Genomic DNA, 15973 nt, shown 5'->3' on the forward strand with positions numbered 1-15973 from the left:
CCCCCATTTTCTGAGGTGCCACACAAAGGCAGCCTTGCTGATCTTTGAGGAGCCCTATTCTCTCCCTAGTTACCCTTTTGTCTTTAATATATTTGTAAAAACCCTTTGGATTCTCTTTAATTGTATTTGCCAAAACACGCTCACGTCCCCTTTTTGCCCTCCTGATTTCCCTCTTAATATTCTTCCCTCTTAACTTTCTTTATATTCTTCTAAGGATTCACTCTATGTATCCAGTCTATACTTTACATGTGCTTCCTTCCTTTTCTTAACCAAACCCTTAATTTCTTTAGTCATCCAGCATTCCCTATACCTACCAGCCTTCCCTTTCACCCTGACAGGAATATACTTTCTCTGGATTCTTGTTAGCTCGTTTCTGAAGGTTTCCCATTTCCAGCTGCCCCTTTACCTGTGAACATCTGCCTCCAATCAGCTTTCAAAAGTTCTTGCCTAATACCGTCAAAATTGGCCTTTCTCCAGTTGAGAACTTCAACTTTTAGATCTGGTCTATCCTTCTCCATCGCTATTTTAAAACGAATAGAATTATGGTCGCTGGCCTCAAAGTGCTCCCCCACTGACACCTCAGTCACCTGCCCTGCCTTATTTCCCCAAGAGTAGGTCCAGTTTTGCACCTTCTCTAGTAGGTACATCCACATATTGAATCAGAAAATTGTCTTGTCCACACTTAAGAAATTCCTCTCCATCTAAACCTTTAACACTATGGCAGTCCCAGTCGATGTTTGGAAAGTTAAAATCCCCTACCATAACTACCCACTTATTCTTACAGATAGCTGAGATCTCCTTACAAGTTTGTTTCTCAATTTCCCTCTGACTATTGGGGATCTATAATACAATCCCAATCAGGTGATCATCCCTTTTCTTATTTCTCAGTTCCATCCAAATAATTTCCCTGGATGTATTTCTGGGAATATCCTCCCTTACCATAGCTGTAATGCTATCCCTTATCAAAAGTGCCATGCCCCCTCCTCTCTTGCCTCCCTTTCTATCCTTCCTGTAGCATTTATATCCTGGAATATTTAAGCTGTCAGTCCTGCCCATCCCTGAGCCATGTTTCTGTAATTGCTATGATATGCCAGTCCCATGTTCCTAACCATGCCCTGAGTTAATCTGCCATCCCTGTTAGGCCTCTTGCATTGAAATAAATGCGGTTTAATTTATTAGTCCTACCCTGTCCCTACCTGCCCTGACTTTGTTTGTTTGTTTGTTTGTTTGTTTGTCTCACCGCTGTTCTCAGCTGTACCTGTCTCAGATCGATCTCTTTCCTCACTATCTCCCTGGATTCCCACCCCCCCCCCCCCCGCCGGAACCACCTTACTAGTTTAAATTCTCCCAAGCAGTTCTAGCAAATTTCCCTGCGAGTATATTAGTCCCCTTCCAATTTAGGTACAATCCGTCCTCCTTGTACAGGTCACTTCTACCCCAAAAGAGATTCCAATGATCCAAAAATGTGAATCCTTCTCCCATACACCAGCTCCTCAGCCATGCATTCATCTGCTCTATCCTCCTATTTCTGCCCTCACTAGCTCGTAGCACTGGGAGTAATTCAGATATTACTACCCTTGAGGACCTCCTTTTTAAATTTCTACCTAACTCTCTGTAATCTCCCTTCGGAGTCTCAACCTTTTCCCTTCCAATGTCATTGGTTCCAATGTGGACAATAACCTGCTGCTGGCCCCTCTCCCCATGTGAACATTCTGCACCCTCTCTGAGACATCCTTGATCCTGGCACCAGAGAAACAACACCATCCTGCTTTTTCTCTGCTGGCCGCAGAAATGTCTGTCCGTACCTCTGACTACAGAGTCCCCTAACACAATTGATCTCTTGGAAGCTGACATACCCCTCGTTGCATTAGAGCCAGTCTCAATACCAGAAACTTGGCTGTTTGTGCTACATTCCCCTGAGAATCCATCACCCCCTACATTTTCTCCCCCCCCCCCCCCCCCCCGCCCCCTCTTCTATAACTGACATCCATCACATACTTTGCAAATTCCTCATCGCTTCAATCTGTTTCTCCAACTGATCCACTCGATCTGATAAGATTCGCATCCAACAGCATTTATGGCAGATATAATCCGCAGTAACCCTTAAACTCTCTTTAACTCCCACATCTGACAAGAAGTACATATCACTGCAAAGGCCATTTTTTGCTCCTTCACAATCTACAGACCCAGAAAATAATACCGACTTATTCCTCTACAAACACTGCCCCAGCTTAAATTAATAGCTACGGCTTATATTTTAAGTTTAATCAAGAGACTTATCTCCAAAAACATATCAAGAAAGAAACCACTATACTCACTACTGCAGCCTTTCTCTTGGACATTCTTAAAACAACAACTAACTTATCTGATTCTGTGCTGTGAACTTCGCCCAATAGTTCCTCCAAGATTAGTTGTGAATTAGTTTGTTAATTTTTCCCAGATGCACTCCGATCTCCAGCAATGCACAAATTCAAACAGCAAAGGCGGTGACTGCAGGTTCTCTCTCTCCTGCACTGCCCTCACCATATGCTTCCTTTGTCTGCTCTTCTCCCTTTTAAACTGCTGTTGTTTTGACTTTTTTCCTAAAGTTCCAAAACAATGCAACAGCATATAAAACAGTAATTGCTGCTCCTGGAATTTGAGGAAATCACCGCCAGCACTTAAAATACCTCAAAAAAAGGAGCAGCTCTTAGAGCCAGAAATTTTCCCCATCCCCCATCTTGGATTACCCAGAATCCTAAGTAAACCTACTTTTCTATATGAAGGAAATGTATCCTTTCAGCCAGCCATTTATTTCTGCACTTCTGATTGTTTGTTTATGTATGCATTAGATTTGATTTGACTGTTTTGCCTCTTCTATTGTACCTATAATTCAGTTTTTGTTAATCAGTCTTTGTATGAAGGATATTGCAATAACGGCATCCTTTTTGTCTCTTTTTTTCTTCAGTATGCCCCCCTAACCTGACTTGTAATGATGACTTTATTTTCTACAATTTAATAGATTATTGACTATCTGATAAATCCTTGATGATCTATCTCAATTGTGTTCTTTCATGGCTTAAAACTCCAAACTTGACAGTTAACTCTGCCCTATCTTGTTTTCTTTGAGATATGTTCTTGTAACACTCGATGCCTTTCTGTCTGACTTGGGTGATAGAGTTTTCTGTTTGCTGTTTCACAATGATTAGGCGTGTTGGGTGTTGCCTCCAAATAATTGTTACTCTTACCAGTTTCAACTCTCAGAATTATACACTGCTGATATTTTATATCTAACTTAGTTTGAATGTAAAACAAAGTATTTGTGGAAAATTTAAGAAAACAAGAAATTTTAATTTTTTTTCAATAAAATGTTCTTTTCAGCTTCTTTCTGCCCACAAAGATTATTTAATGGCTATTGCTGTGTTAAGTACACAAATTTTCAATTCTACTGAGTTATTTGAGGTATGTGGGAACCATTACAAACTTTGGCAATGAAGATATAATTTGAGGTCTCTAATTTTTTCACAGGTCTGTGAAGCTCTCATTCAAAGAATCACACACATAGAATTCTTACAGTGCAATAACAGGCCATTTGTTCCATTTGAGTCTGCACAGATCCTTGAAAGAGCACCTACCCAGACCCCTCCCCCATCCACCATGGTTAACCCACCTAATTTGCGCGGAAGGAGACCAAAATTGCATGCAATATTCCAACAGTGGCCTAACCAATGTCCTGTACAGCCGCAACATGACCTCCCAACTCCTGTACTCAATACTCTGACCAATAAAGGAAAGCATACCAAACTCCTCCTTCACTATCGTATCTACCTGCGACTCCATTTTCAAGTAGCTATGAACCTGCACTCCAAGGTCTCTTTGTTCAGCAACACTCCCTAGGACCTTACCATTAAGTGTATAACTCCTGCTAAGATTTGCTTTCCCGTGTGTGAAATTCACTGAAACTGGGCCATTGTTGTAGAGCTTTAAATGCAGTTTAACCAATGAGTAGAACTCCTAGCTCCAGAATGCAGCATTTGAAAGAAAGTTATTTTTGTTATCTGGGCTGCTAATAAATGAACCTAGTTCTCAACTGAGAAAATAATTGTTTCTGATAGCTGTGATGTGCCAATTTTTAAAATTTTTCCAAAATGCTAACTGGAAAGCCAGTGGATTGAAAGTTTTAAAAATATTTATAGAAACACACTTCTCTATCGCATGATTACCAACATTTATTAAATCTTAAAGCTCATAAGTTTTCCTCTACTTGCAGTTTTATTTTTGCTTCTGATTCCAAGCACTAGTGTGCTTCCTTATTGAATTAATGTTAAGCAATAATGACTGTTGGTTAGAACTTCATCGTTGTTATGAGCATTTCTGCACTCCCAACATCTGCACTCCCAATGATTATAACTTGTGAAAAACCTTTTTTTTTAAAAAAATAAATACAAGCTATAAAAAAGATCTTTCTCTCTTTGCTGCTTGCCTGTCATCAAATTTTATTTTTTTAATAAAAACAAAATAATGCACATTTTAAAAATCTAAAACAAACGGCAAATGCTTGAGAAACTCCGGTCTGGCAGCATCTGTGGAAAGAGAAACTGTTAATGTTTTGAGATGGTATGCATTGTCTTCAGATCTGAACTTCATTTTGAGTTGCTTGGATTCCTTTTTTGGGGTTGGGGAATGGTGGTCTTGGGGAAAGGGGATAAATACCCATGCATAGTTTCCAGGGTGTGAATTGAAGACTAGGGTGTTATTTTAGGAGCGAAAATAGAGTTAAGTAGTTGCTGTGCTGAAAAAGGCATGCCTGTTTGAAAGTCTGGGGTAAACCAGCTATCAAGATCTTTGGTACTTGATCTGAATGAGAGGTCACCAATTCAAGCTTCTTTCATATTCCCCTTTTTTAATCATTCCACCATTTTCAGCTGCTTAAATCCTAATTTCTGGGATTATCTCTTGACTGTTTATGCTTTTTGCTTTATGCTTTACTACCTTTCTTTAAGGTATTCTTTAGAAGTTATTCTTTTGGTCATACTTTTGTCAGCTGTTGCTCCTATTGCATTTTTTGAGATGTAGAAAAGAATGGATTGATTTGAATTTTAATCAGCAAAGTCTGAAGTATGAGTTTGTTCTATGTATTTATTAGATATTGTTAATAATTTTAGGCCTTGTAAAAATCAGCACTTATCTGATATTTAAGGTATTCACGTTTTTATAAAATGATTTCCCTGGGAATGTCTATGCTGTTTCTACAAAAAGAAAATAGTATGGGCGCTAGAAATGTTAAATAGAAACTGTTTGGAATTACTCAGCAAGTCAGATAACTTGTGCAATTAGGAACACAGTTTTTAATGTTTCAGATTAATCTTTCATCAGCACAAGAAAAAAACTCGGGTTGCTGATTATGGTGTCAATTTGCCTTATTCACTTATGTTTTCTGTTCCTTAATTTTAATGTGCATTTGATACAATTTTGGAAATAGTGATGCAGAAAATGAATTAACAGGTTCTGAACTTTTAACTTAAGGTCATCAATTTGCTAGTTTCTATATGTATGATACAACTATTTTCGCAGGAGTCATTGGACCCAAAATATTAACTGATTTCTCTCCACGGATGCTGCATGAGATTTTCCAGCAATTTGTTTTTATTTTTGCAAGGCGCATTCCATCTTGTAATTTTGAAAACAGACTATATTTATTGACTTGTGCTTTAAATCATAAAATTATGATTTTATGGTTTGCTTTTTTCAGCTCAAGCCTGGGAGAATACATTCAGTGCCTCGGCTTCAAGCCCAAATCCCAACAATCCTGCTGAGTATTGTTCTACTATTCCCCCACTGCAACAAGCTCAGGCCTCGGGGGCACTGAGCTCTCCACCACCCACTGTCATGGTACCTGTTGGAGTTCTGAAACACCCAGGCGCAGAAGGTAATGCTAATGTTGTACTGAAATATATACTCTGAAAATGAGAGTTGACTTTCAACATTTTGGTATTATACCTTTGTAGGACCTATAATCAGTGGTTATTTCAGACTTTTTGTTAGTATTCTTTCAGTAAAATATTTTTCCTTTGGAAGGCATGGAGTTTTTGTGCAAGTTTCAAAAATGAAATGTAGGAAAAGGAGAGCATTTTTAAAGAAGTTTTTGAGAATGTCATGAAATTCTTTTTTGCAATAGTTTTTTGCTTTTGTGTTTATCAAATTGAATTTCAGTTTTGAATAAAATGACATTTCAAAGTTGTCACACCTTTTTTATTTGTAAGTAAAGGGCTTGAACATGATTAGGATAGTACTTGTTTGAACACAATACATTATTGAGCTGATCTATGACAAATCAGAACCTTATCATTTCAAAGCAACTATGTACAAATTGTGCATATAACCATGCTTTCTCATGTTAAGTGACCATTTGTTAGAGTGTAGTGAATGTCTTTAGGATCTTTGTACTTAGTGAGATCCCCAGTAAAGAACTGGAGTATTTGCATTCCATGAATAACTTGAAACTCTGGTGAATTACTGAGAGCTTCCTCAAATTGAATTTTATATTATTAGGGCAGGTAGTATTTAGGTTACCCAGTTCTTTTTGTAGATATGAAAGATATTTTAATATAGAGCATGATATGTATTGCAGTTTTGGACTGAAAATTAATGAATTTTTTTTTTGTCAATTTATTGGTAACACTGATCTGAATTAAATCTGTAAAAGATTCTATTACAGTAAGTGGTGTACCTTGGTTATTTGGAGATGTCGGTGTCGGACAAGGTTGTGCAAAGTTTAAAAATCACATCAGGTTATAGTCCAACAAATTTAATTAGAAGCACCAGCTTTTGGAGCGCTGCTCCTTCATCAGGTGGTTATCAACCACTTGGTTATCATTAGTTTTACCAAGTTATAGATTTCAGTCATGGTCCTGTGCCCACCAGAAACTGGGTTTAAGGTTGTTCAGACTTGATCAAAAACCTTGAAGCAAACAGACCATTTTCAATCTACTGATCTGGATTGATGCCAAACTCTGTCCGAGGAAATAGGAACAAGTCTTAGCCTATTCTGCCATCTCAGCTTCCCAGTTTTGTTTCTCTTGACCAATAATTCTGACTTTTATTGAGCCATATAGCATAGTAACAGACCCTTTTGTCCAAGTCATCTATGACAGCCACACACTTGACAGTCGTTTGATAAATGGCTCTGCTTTATTTTGCATTCGATATTGTTAATGTATTGCAGTTCTACCATTCATGTGTTTCGTATGTTCCTATCATTGCTTTGCAATCCAAAATATCATGGACTCCAAAATCTATAACTGTTCTCTGCCCTAAAAGATGAAGCAGCATGTGTTTTTATGCCTGTGATCCTGACTGTTCTACTAAGTCAGGGCAGTAATTACAGTGGTCATTTAATAGGGCTGCCATGCATACAAAATCAAGGGAACTGGATGTCAATGAAGTCAAGGGAGAGAAAGATGAAAAAATGCATGGTTTTGACTTGACCAGCAGCTGGGCTGTAATGCTGGCAGACTGAGGTGAGAAACCTGCTGTAAGGCTGGTTTCCCAAGTCTGCTAAATTACTTTAAAAAGCAAGTTTCCATGTAACATCTGTCTCAAAGTTAGTAGACCCTGCATCCACTATCTTGGCTGTAGTTTACTCTGCAGGCTTGAGCTTCAAACTACAGGCAACAGTTTAGAGTTTAATTAACGCTGCTGTCTTTATAATGAAATACAAATACAAGAGGTTTCTTTAAACAAAAGTTGGGCTGTTTTGTTTGAATAATAGTGGCTTAATCATCTGTCTTAAAATTGAATTGTTTGAGATAGCAAATAGACCATCTTGCTAATCTTTGCGGTGCCCTATTCTCTCCCTAGTTACCATTTGGTCCTTTCAATTTGCCAAAGTTATCTCAAGTCCCCTTTTTGCCCTCCTGATTTCCTTCTTAAGTATACTCCTACTGCCTTTAGAATCTGAGGATGCGCTCGATCTATCCTGGCTATTGCTGACATATGCTTCATTCTATTTCTGAACCATACCCTCAATTTCTTTAGTCATCCAGCATTCCCTATACCTACCAGCCTTTCCTTTCACCCTGACAGGAATAGACTTTCTCTGGACTCCTGTTATCTCACTTCTGAAGGCTTCTCCATTTCCAGCCATCCCTTTACCTGCGAACATTTGCCCCCAATCAGCTTTTGACCATTCTTGCCTAATACCTTCGAAATTGGCCTTTCTCCAATTTAGAACTTCAACTTTTACATCTGGTCTATCCTTTTCCATCACTATTTTAAAATGAATAGAATTATGGTCGCTGGCCCAGGTACTCCCCCACTGACACCTCAATTACCTGCCCTGCCTTATATCCCAAGAGTAGGTCAAGTTTTGCATGTTCTCTAGTAGGTACACCAACATACTGAATCAGAAATTTTCTTGTACGCACTTAACAAATGCCCCTTCATCTAAACCCTAAACAGTATGGCAATCCCAGTCGATGTTTGGAAGTTAAAATCCCCTACCATAACCACCCTATCATTCTTACAAATAACGGAGATCTCCGTCTAAATTTATTTCTGAATTTCCCTCTGACTATTAGGATGTCTAGAATACAATCCCAATAAAGTGATCATCCCTTTCTTATTTCTCAGTTCCACCCAAATAACTTCCCTGGACGTATTTCCCGGAATATCCTCTCTCAGTACATGCCTAATGTTATCCCTTATCAAAAACGCCACACCCCTTCCTCCCTTGCCTCCCTTTTTATCCTTCCTGTAGCATTTATGTCCTGGAACATTTAAGCTGCCAGTCCTGCCCATCCCTGAGCCACATTTCTGTAATTGCTATGATATCCCAGTCCCATATTCCTAACCATGCCCTGAGTTCACCTGCCTTCCCTGTTAGGCCCCTTGCATTGAAATAAATGCAGTTTAATTTATCAGTCCTACCATTTTCTCTGCTTTGTCCCTGCCTGCTCTGACCGTTTGACACACTTCTGTTTTTCAACTGAACCAGTCTCAGATTGATCTTTCCTCACTATCTTCCTGTATCCCACCATCCCCCTAACTAGTTTAAATTCTCCCGAGCAGCTCTAGCAAATCTCCCTGTCAGTATATTAGTTTCCTTCCAATTTAGCTGCAATCCGACCTTCTTCTACAGGTCACTTCTACCCCAAAAGAGCTTCCAATGATCCCAAAATGTGAATCCTTCTCCCATATGCCAGCATCTCAGCCATGTATTCATCTGCTCTATCCTCCTATTCTTGCCGTCACTAGCTCATAACACCAGGAGTAATCCAGATATTACTATTCTCGAGGACCTCCTTTTTAAATTCCTGCCTCCTTTTTAAATCTCCCTTCAGAATCTCAAACTTTCCTTCCTATTTTGTTGGTTCCTACATGTTTAATGGCCTCCTGCTGGTCCCTCTTCCCCTTGAGAACATTCTGCACCCTCTCTGAGACATCTTTGATCCTGGCACCAGGGAAGCAACACACCATTCTGATTTTTCGCTGCTGGCCAGAAAACCTCTCTCTGTACCTCGGACTACAGAGTCCCCTAACACAGTTAATCTCTTGGAACCCAGCGTGCCCCTCATCGCATTAGAGCCAGTGTTCATGCTATGTTCCCCTGAGAATCCAACCCACCCCACCCTCAACATTTTCCAAAACAGCATACTTGTTTGAAATGGGGGATAGCCACAGAAGACTCTTGCACTAACTGCCTATCTCTCTTATCTTTCCTGGAGTTAACCTATCTATGTGACTGCATATGCAACTTTTCTCCTTTCCTATAAACTGCCATCCATCACCTCTCCTTGCTCTTCTAAATTCCCCATTGCCTCTGTTTCTCCAACTGATCCATTCAATCTGATAGGATTCTCAGCCAATGGCATTTATTGGAGATATTTTTGGTAACCCATAAATTCTCCCTAAACTCCCACATCTGACAAGAAGAGCATATCACTCTACTAAAGGCCACCTTTGCTCCTTCACAATCTGCAGACTCTGAAAATAGCACCGTCCTATTCCTCTACAAAACACTGCTCCAGGTTAAATTAATAATTGTGGCTTATATTTTAAGTTTAGTCAAGAGACCTATCTCAAAACACATAATCAAGAAAGAACCCACTCTACTCACTACTGCAGACTTCATGTAAGGCCAAGTTTAAGTATTCGCTTCTGTTTCTGTGTTGTGACCTCTCCCAAACCGGTTCCTCCAAGACTAGTTGTGAATTTCACTGTTTGTTAATTTTCCCAGGTGCACTCAGATGTCCAGTGATACATAAATTCCAACATCAAAGGCAGTAACTGCGCAGGTTCGCTGCTGTGTCAGTGTCTGGCTTTCGCGCTCTCTCGCGCTTTCGCTCTCTCTCTCACACTGACCGCACCATGTGCTTCCTTTGTCTGTTCCTCTCCCTTTTAAAAGTGCAGTTGTTTTGACTTTTTTTTCCCTCTCCACAGTTCCATAACAATGCAACAGCATATAAAACAGCAATTACTGCTCTTGGAATTCAAGGAAATCACCTCCAACACCTAAAATACCTCAAAGGAGCAGCTGTTACTGCTATTTTTCCCGTTCTCCATCTTGAGTTGCCATTTGATCTGAGGATTAGATAGGGTAGACAGTGAAAGCCCTTTTTTCCCTAGGATGATGAGTGCTTGTATGAAGGGGCATAGCTACAAATTGAGGGGTGCTAGATTTAAAACAGATGTCAGAGGCAGGTTCTTTACTCGAGTGGTAAGGGCATGGAATGCCCTGCCTGCCAATATAGTTAACTCGGCCACATTAGGGAGATTTAAGCACATGGATTATGATGGGATAGTATAGTTTAGATTAGTTCACAAGTCAGTGCAACTTCGAGGGCTGAAGGGCCAGTTCTGTGCTGTATTGTTCTATGTTCTAAGAGCTGCTGGTTTTGAGGTATTTTAGGAGTTGGAAATGATTTCTTTGAATTTCAGGGGCAGCAGTTACTGTTAATAGGCTGTTTTTTTTTTGGAACTTTGTGGGAAAAAATCAAAACATCAGCACTTTTTAAAGGAGGAAGACAGGCAAAAGGCAATAGCCACATGATCAGTGAGGGAGAGAGGGAGAGAAAGAAGCCAACACTGCTAACTGACACAGCCGTGAATTGGACAGTTACTCCCTTTTGTTGTTTGAGTTCATGTATCTCTGGACATCTGAGTGCATCTAGGCAAAACTAACAAACAGTGAAGTTCACAGCTGACCTTGGAGGAACCTGTGCGGGCAAGTTCACAGCACAGGAACAGAGTTTTTAACATGTAACCTTGCTGTAAGTCTACAGTTGAGTGGGTTCTGTCTTAATTGTGTTTTACTGAGATATATCTCTTAAATTTTAAACATATAAACCATAAGTACTAAGTTGGCCTCGAGCACTTTTTTTTCGAGCAAAAAGACTGTGCCATTTTCCCGGTCTGTAGATTGTAAAGGAGCAAAACTGGCATTTAGTAGAGTGGTATGCTCTTCCTGTCGGATGTAGGAGTTTAGGGAGAGTTTCCATTTTACTGATTGTTTGCAGGAAGTGTCTTTTGGTTTTGAATCTTATCCAATAGCCTGGATTAGTTGGAGTGGCAGTTAGAGCTAGGAGGTGTGATGGATGGCAGTTGCATAGGAAAGCAAAAAAGCCAGAGATAGTCAGTCAGATATATGGATTAGCTTCAAGAAAGCTAAGAGGGGCAGGCAGGCAGTGCAAGAGTCTTCTGTGGCTATCTCCATTTCAAGCAAGTATGCTGTTTTGGAAAATGTAGGTGGTGTTGGACTCGAGTGAATGTAGCATGAGCAGCCAAGTTTTTCGTATCAAGGCTGGCTCTAATGAGAGGTATGTCGATCCAAGCAATCGATTATGTTAGGGGACTCTTTACTCAGAGGCACAAACAGACACTTCTGCAGCCAACAGCGAAAAATCAGAGTGGTGTGTTGTCTCCATAATATCAGAATCACCGATACCTCAGGGTGCAAAATGTTTTCAAAGTGGGAAAGGACCAACAGGTCATTGTACACACTGGAACTAACAACATAGGAAGGGAAAACGATGAGATGTGGAAGAGAATATAGAAAGTTAGGCAGGAATTTAAAAAGGATGTCCTTGACGGTAGTAATATTTGGATTACTCCCGGTGCTACAAGCTAGTGAGGGTAGGAATGTGAGGGTAGGAATAAGAGGGTAGAGCAAATGAATACCATGGCTGAGCACTCGTGTAGGGGATAAGGATTCTTGTTTTTAGATCATTGGGATCTCTTCTGGGGTAGGAATGACCTGGTATAAAAAGGGCGGATTGCACTTGAATTGGAAGGGGACTAATATACCGGCAGGGAGATTTGCTCGAGGTGCTCGGGAGGATTTAAACTAGTAAGGTGGGGCCGTGGGACCTAGGGAAATAGTGAGGAAAAAGATAGATCCGAGACTGGTATAGTTGGGAAGAAGAGTGATTTAAGAGGCAGGAACAAAGCAGAGAACAAGGTAGGACGGATAAATTGCATTTATTTCAAAGCAAGAAGCCTAATAGGGAAGGCAGATGAACTCAGGGCATGGTTAGGAATATGGGACTGGGATAGCATAGCAATTACGGAAACATGACTTGGGAATGGATAGAGAGACATGTCAGGAGTGGGATTTGAACCCACGCCCCTAGAAAGAGACCAGGATTCACAAGGCCAGATGCAGAGCAAGGATTAACGCTCCTTAAGTCCGGCGCCTTAGACCACTCGGCCATCTTGACAGGATGGTAAGAGAGACATGTCAGGAGTGGGATGGTCTGGCAGCTTAATGTTCCAGGATACAAATGCTACAGGAAGGATAGAAAAGGAGGCAAGAGAGGGAACGGAATGGTTTTTTTGAGAAGGGATAACATTACGGCTGCACCGAGGGAGGATGTTCCTGGAAATACATCCAGGGAAGTTATTTGGGTGGAAGTAAGAAATAAGAAAGGGATGATCACTTTATTGGGGTTGTATTATAGACTGAAAATGTTGCTGGAAAAGTGCAGCAGGTCAGGCAGCATCCAAGGAGCAGGAGAGTTGACGTTTCGGGCATGAGCCCTCCAGGAATTCCTGAAGAAGGGCTCATGCCCGAAACGTTGATTCTCCTGCTCCTTGGATGCTGCCTGACTTGCTGCGCTTTTCCAGCAACACATTTTCAGCTCTGATCTCCAGCATCTGCAGTCCTCACTTTCTTCTTGTATTATAGACTGCCTAGTAGTCAGTGGGAAATTGAGAAACAAATTTGGAAGGAGATCTCCATTATTTGTATAATTTAACAGGCTGGTTATGGTAGGGGGTTGTAACTTTCCAAACATAGACTGGGATTGCCATAGTGTTAAGTGTTGAGATGGAGAGGAATTTGAATGTGTACAAGAAGGTTTTTGTGATTCAGTATGTGGATGTACCTACTAGAGAAGGTGCAAAGCTTGACCTACTCTTGGGAAATAAAGAAGAGCAGGTGACTGAGGTGTCAGTGGGGGAGCACTTTGGGGCCAGTGACCATTATTGGTTTGAAAAATCATGATAGAAAAGGATAGACCAGATGTAACAGTTGAAGTTCTAAATTGGAGAAAGGTTAATTTTGACAGTAATGGGTAAGAACTTTCAAAAGTTGATGCTGGGTGGATGTTTGCAGGTAAAGGGATGTCTGGAAGATGGGAAGCCTTCATAAACGAGATAATGAGTGTCAGTGTATTCCTGTTAGGGTGAAAGGCAAGGTTGGTAGGTGTAGGGAATGCTGGATGACCAGAGAAATTGAGGTTTGGGTTTTTTAAAAAAAAAAAGGAAGCATATGTCAGGTATAAACAGGAACGATTGAGTGAATCCTTGGAGTATAAAGGCAGTAAGAGTATACTTATGGGGGACATGAGAGCTTTGGCACATAGGGTAAAGTAGAGTCCGAAGGGATTTTATAAATACATTAAGGATAAAAAAGTAATTAGGGAGAGAATAGAGCCCGTCAGGCTGCCTTGCTGATCCTTATGAGTGGAGCTGCAGGAGGTGGGAGAGAGAAATGATTTTGCATTAGTGTTTATTGAGGAGAAGGACGCAGAAGATATAGAATGTGGGGAAATAGATGGTGACATCTTGAAAAGTATTTAAAGAAAAATCCGTAAATTTCTAATTAGAGCTGATGGTACTGGATGTCTTGAAATGCGCAAAGGTGGATAAATTCTCAGGACCTATAGGTGCATCCTAGAATTCTGTGGGAAGCTAGGGAAATAATTGTTGGGGCCCTTGATATTTGTATCATCAATAGTCAGGTGAGGGGCTGAAAGGCTGGTGGTGCCACTATTTAAGAAATGTGGTAAGGAAAAGCCAGGGAACTACTGATTATTGAGCCTGACATAGGTGGTGGGCAAATTTTTGGAGGGAATCCTGAGGGACAGGATTTACATGTACAGAGGAACCTCAGTTATCCAGTATTCTGGACAAGTTTGTATGGTCCTGATGCTTGGCTAAACTGTTATCCAGCATTTGATAATCCAAACAAAATACTCCCCCACTCTTTCAGATAATTGAGATTCCTCTGTATTTGGATAGGCAAAGACTGATCAGGCAGGAAGTCAGCATGGCTTTGTGCATGGGAAATCATGTCTCACAAACTTGAGTTTCTCAAGAAGTAGCAAAGGATTCAGGGCAGAGTGGTAGATGTGATCTGTATGGTGTTCAACAACATTCCTCATGGGATCTGGTTAGCAAGGTTAGGTCTCATGGTATGCAGGGAGAACGAACCATTTGGATACAGAACTGGTACAAAGGTAGAAGACAGAGGGTGGTGGTGGAGGATTGCTTTTCAAACTGGAGGCCTGTGACCAGTGGAGTGCCACAAGGATTGGTGCTGGGTCCACTGCTTTTTGTCATTTATATAAATGATTTGGATATGAACATGGGAGGTATAGTTAGTAAGTTTGCAATTGATACCAAAATTGGAGGTGGTGTACAATGGGATCTTGAACAGATAGGCTAGTGAGCCAAGGAGTGGCAGATGGAGTTTCATTTAGATAAATGTGAGATGCTGCATTTTTGAAAAGCAAATCAGGACGTATACACTTAATGGTAAGGTCCTCGGGTGTTGCTGAACAAGGAGACCTTGGCATGCTGGTTCATTGTTCCTTAAAAGTGGAGTCACAGGTAGGATAGTGAAGGAGGCATTCGGTATGCTTTCCTTCATTGGTCAGAGTATTGAGTGTAGGAGTTGGGAGGTCATGTTGTGGGCTGTACAGGACATTGGTTAGGCCACGTTTTTGGAATATTGTGTGCAATTCTGGTCTCCTGAGCAGATGGGTGGTGTGAAACTTGAAAGGGTTCAGAAAAGCTTTACAAGCAAGTTACCAAGGTTGGAGGATTTGAGTTATAGGGAGAGGCTGAATAGGTTGAGGCTGTTTTCCCTGGAGCATCAGAGGTTTATAAAATCATGAGGGGTATGGATAGGATAAACAGACAAGGTCTTTTCCCTGATGTGGGGGAGTCCAGAACTAGAGGGCGTAGGTTTAGGGTGAGAGGGAAAAGATATAGAAGGGACCTAAGGGGCAATTTTTTTTTTTTCAGAGCGTGGTGCATGTATGGAATGAGCTGCCAGAGGAAGTGGTGGAGGCTGGTACAATTACAGGATTTTAAAAGGCATTTGGATGGGTATATGAATAGGAAGGGTTTGGTGGGATATGAGCCAAGTACTGGTACATGTGACTAGATTAGGTTACGTTATCTGGTCAGCATGGATGAGTTGGACTGAAGAGTCTGTTTCCATACTGTGCATCTTTGACTCTGACTCTAAATGTGGGTTTGGGTGGAGATGAGTAGAAATCATTTCCATTGATGGGAGGAAGTTCTCCACTTTGGCAAAAACCAAGGCAGATTATTATCTGAATTGTAGCATTTTAAGAAAAGGTGTGATGCCACAAAACTTGGATATCATGGTGGAACAGTCAATGAAGGTTGGCCTGCAGGTGCAGCAGGCAGTGAGGAAAGCTAATGATATAGTGAGAGGTACTAAGTATAGAAGTAATGATGTCTT

The 15973-nt window shown here is 40.7% G+C and overlaps 1 protein-coding gene and 1 non-coding gene across 4 annotated transcripts in view; one reads left to right on the forward strand and one right to left on the reverse strand.

The window, feature by feature from the left end:
- Positions 1-15973, forward strand: part of LOC132819096 (zinc finger FYVE domain-containing protein 9-like) — a 133606-nt gene that overhangs the window by 87662 nt on the left and 29971 nt on the right. For all 3 annotated transcript variants that reach the window (XM_060830457.1, XM_060830458.1, XM_060830459.1), the window contains one exon: positions 5732-5908. In XM_060830457.1, coding sequence (XP_060686440.1) covers positions 5732-5908 — 177 coding nt within the window. The remainder of the gene's footprint in view (positions 1-5731; positions 5909-15973) is intronic.
- trnal-uaa (transfer RNA leucine (anticodon UAA)) lies at positions 12576-12695 on the reverse strand. The gene is made up of 2 exons: positions 12658-12695; positions 12576-12622 (listed from the first exon to the last, which is right to left on the reverse strand). It is a non-coding gene; the product is annotated as a tRNA-Leu (tRNA).

Source organism: Hemiscyllium ocellatum, chromosome 9 (genome assembly GCF_020745735.1).
Source record: "Hemiscyllium ocellatum isolate sHemOce1 chromosome 9, sHemOce1.pat.X.cur, whole genome shotgun sequence".
Classification (NCBI taxonomy): Eukaryota; Metazoa; Chordata; class Chondrichthyes; order Orectolobiformes; family Hemiscylliidae; genus Hemiscyllium; species Hemiscyllium ocellatum.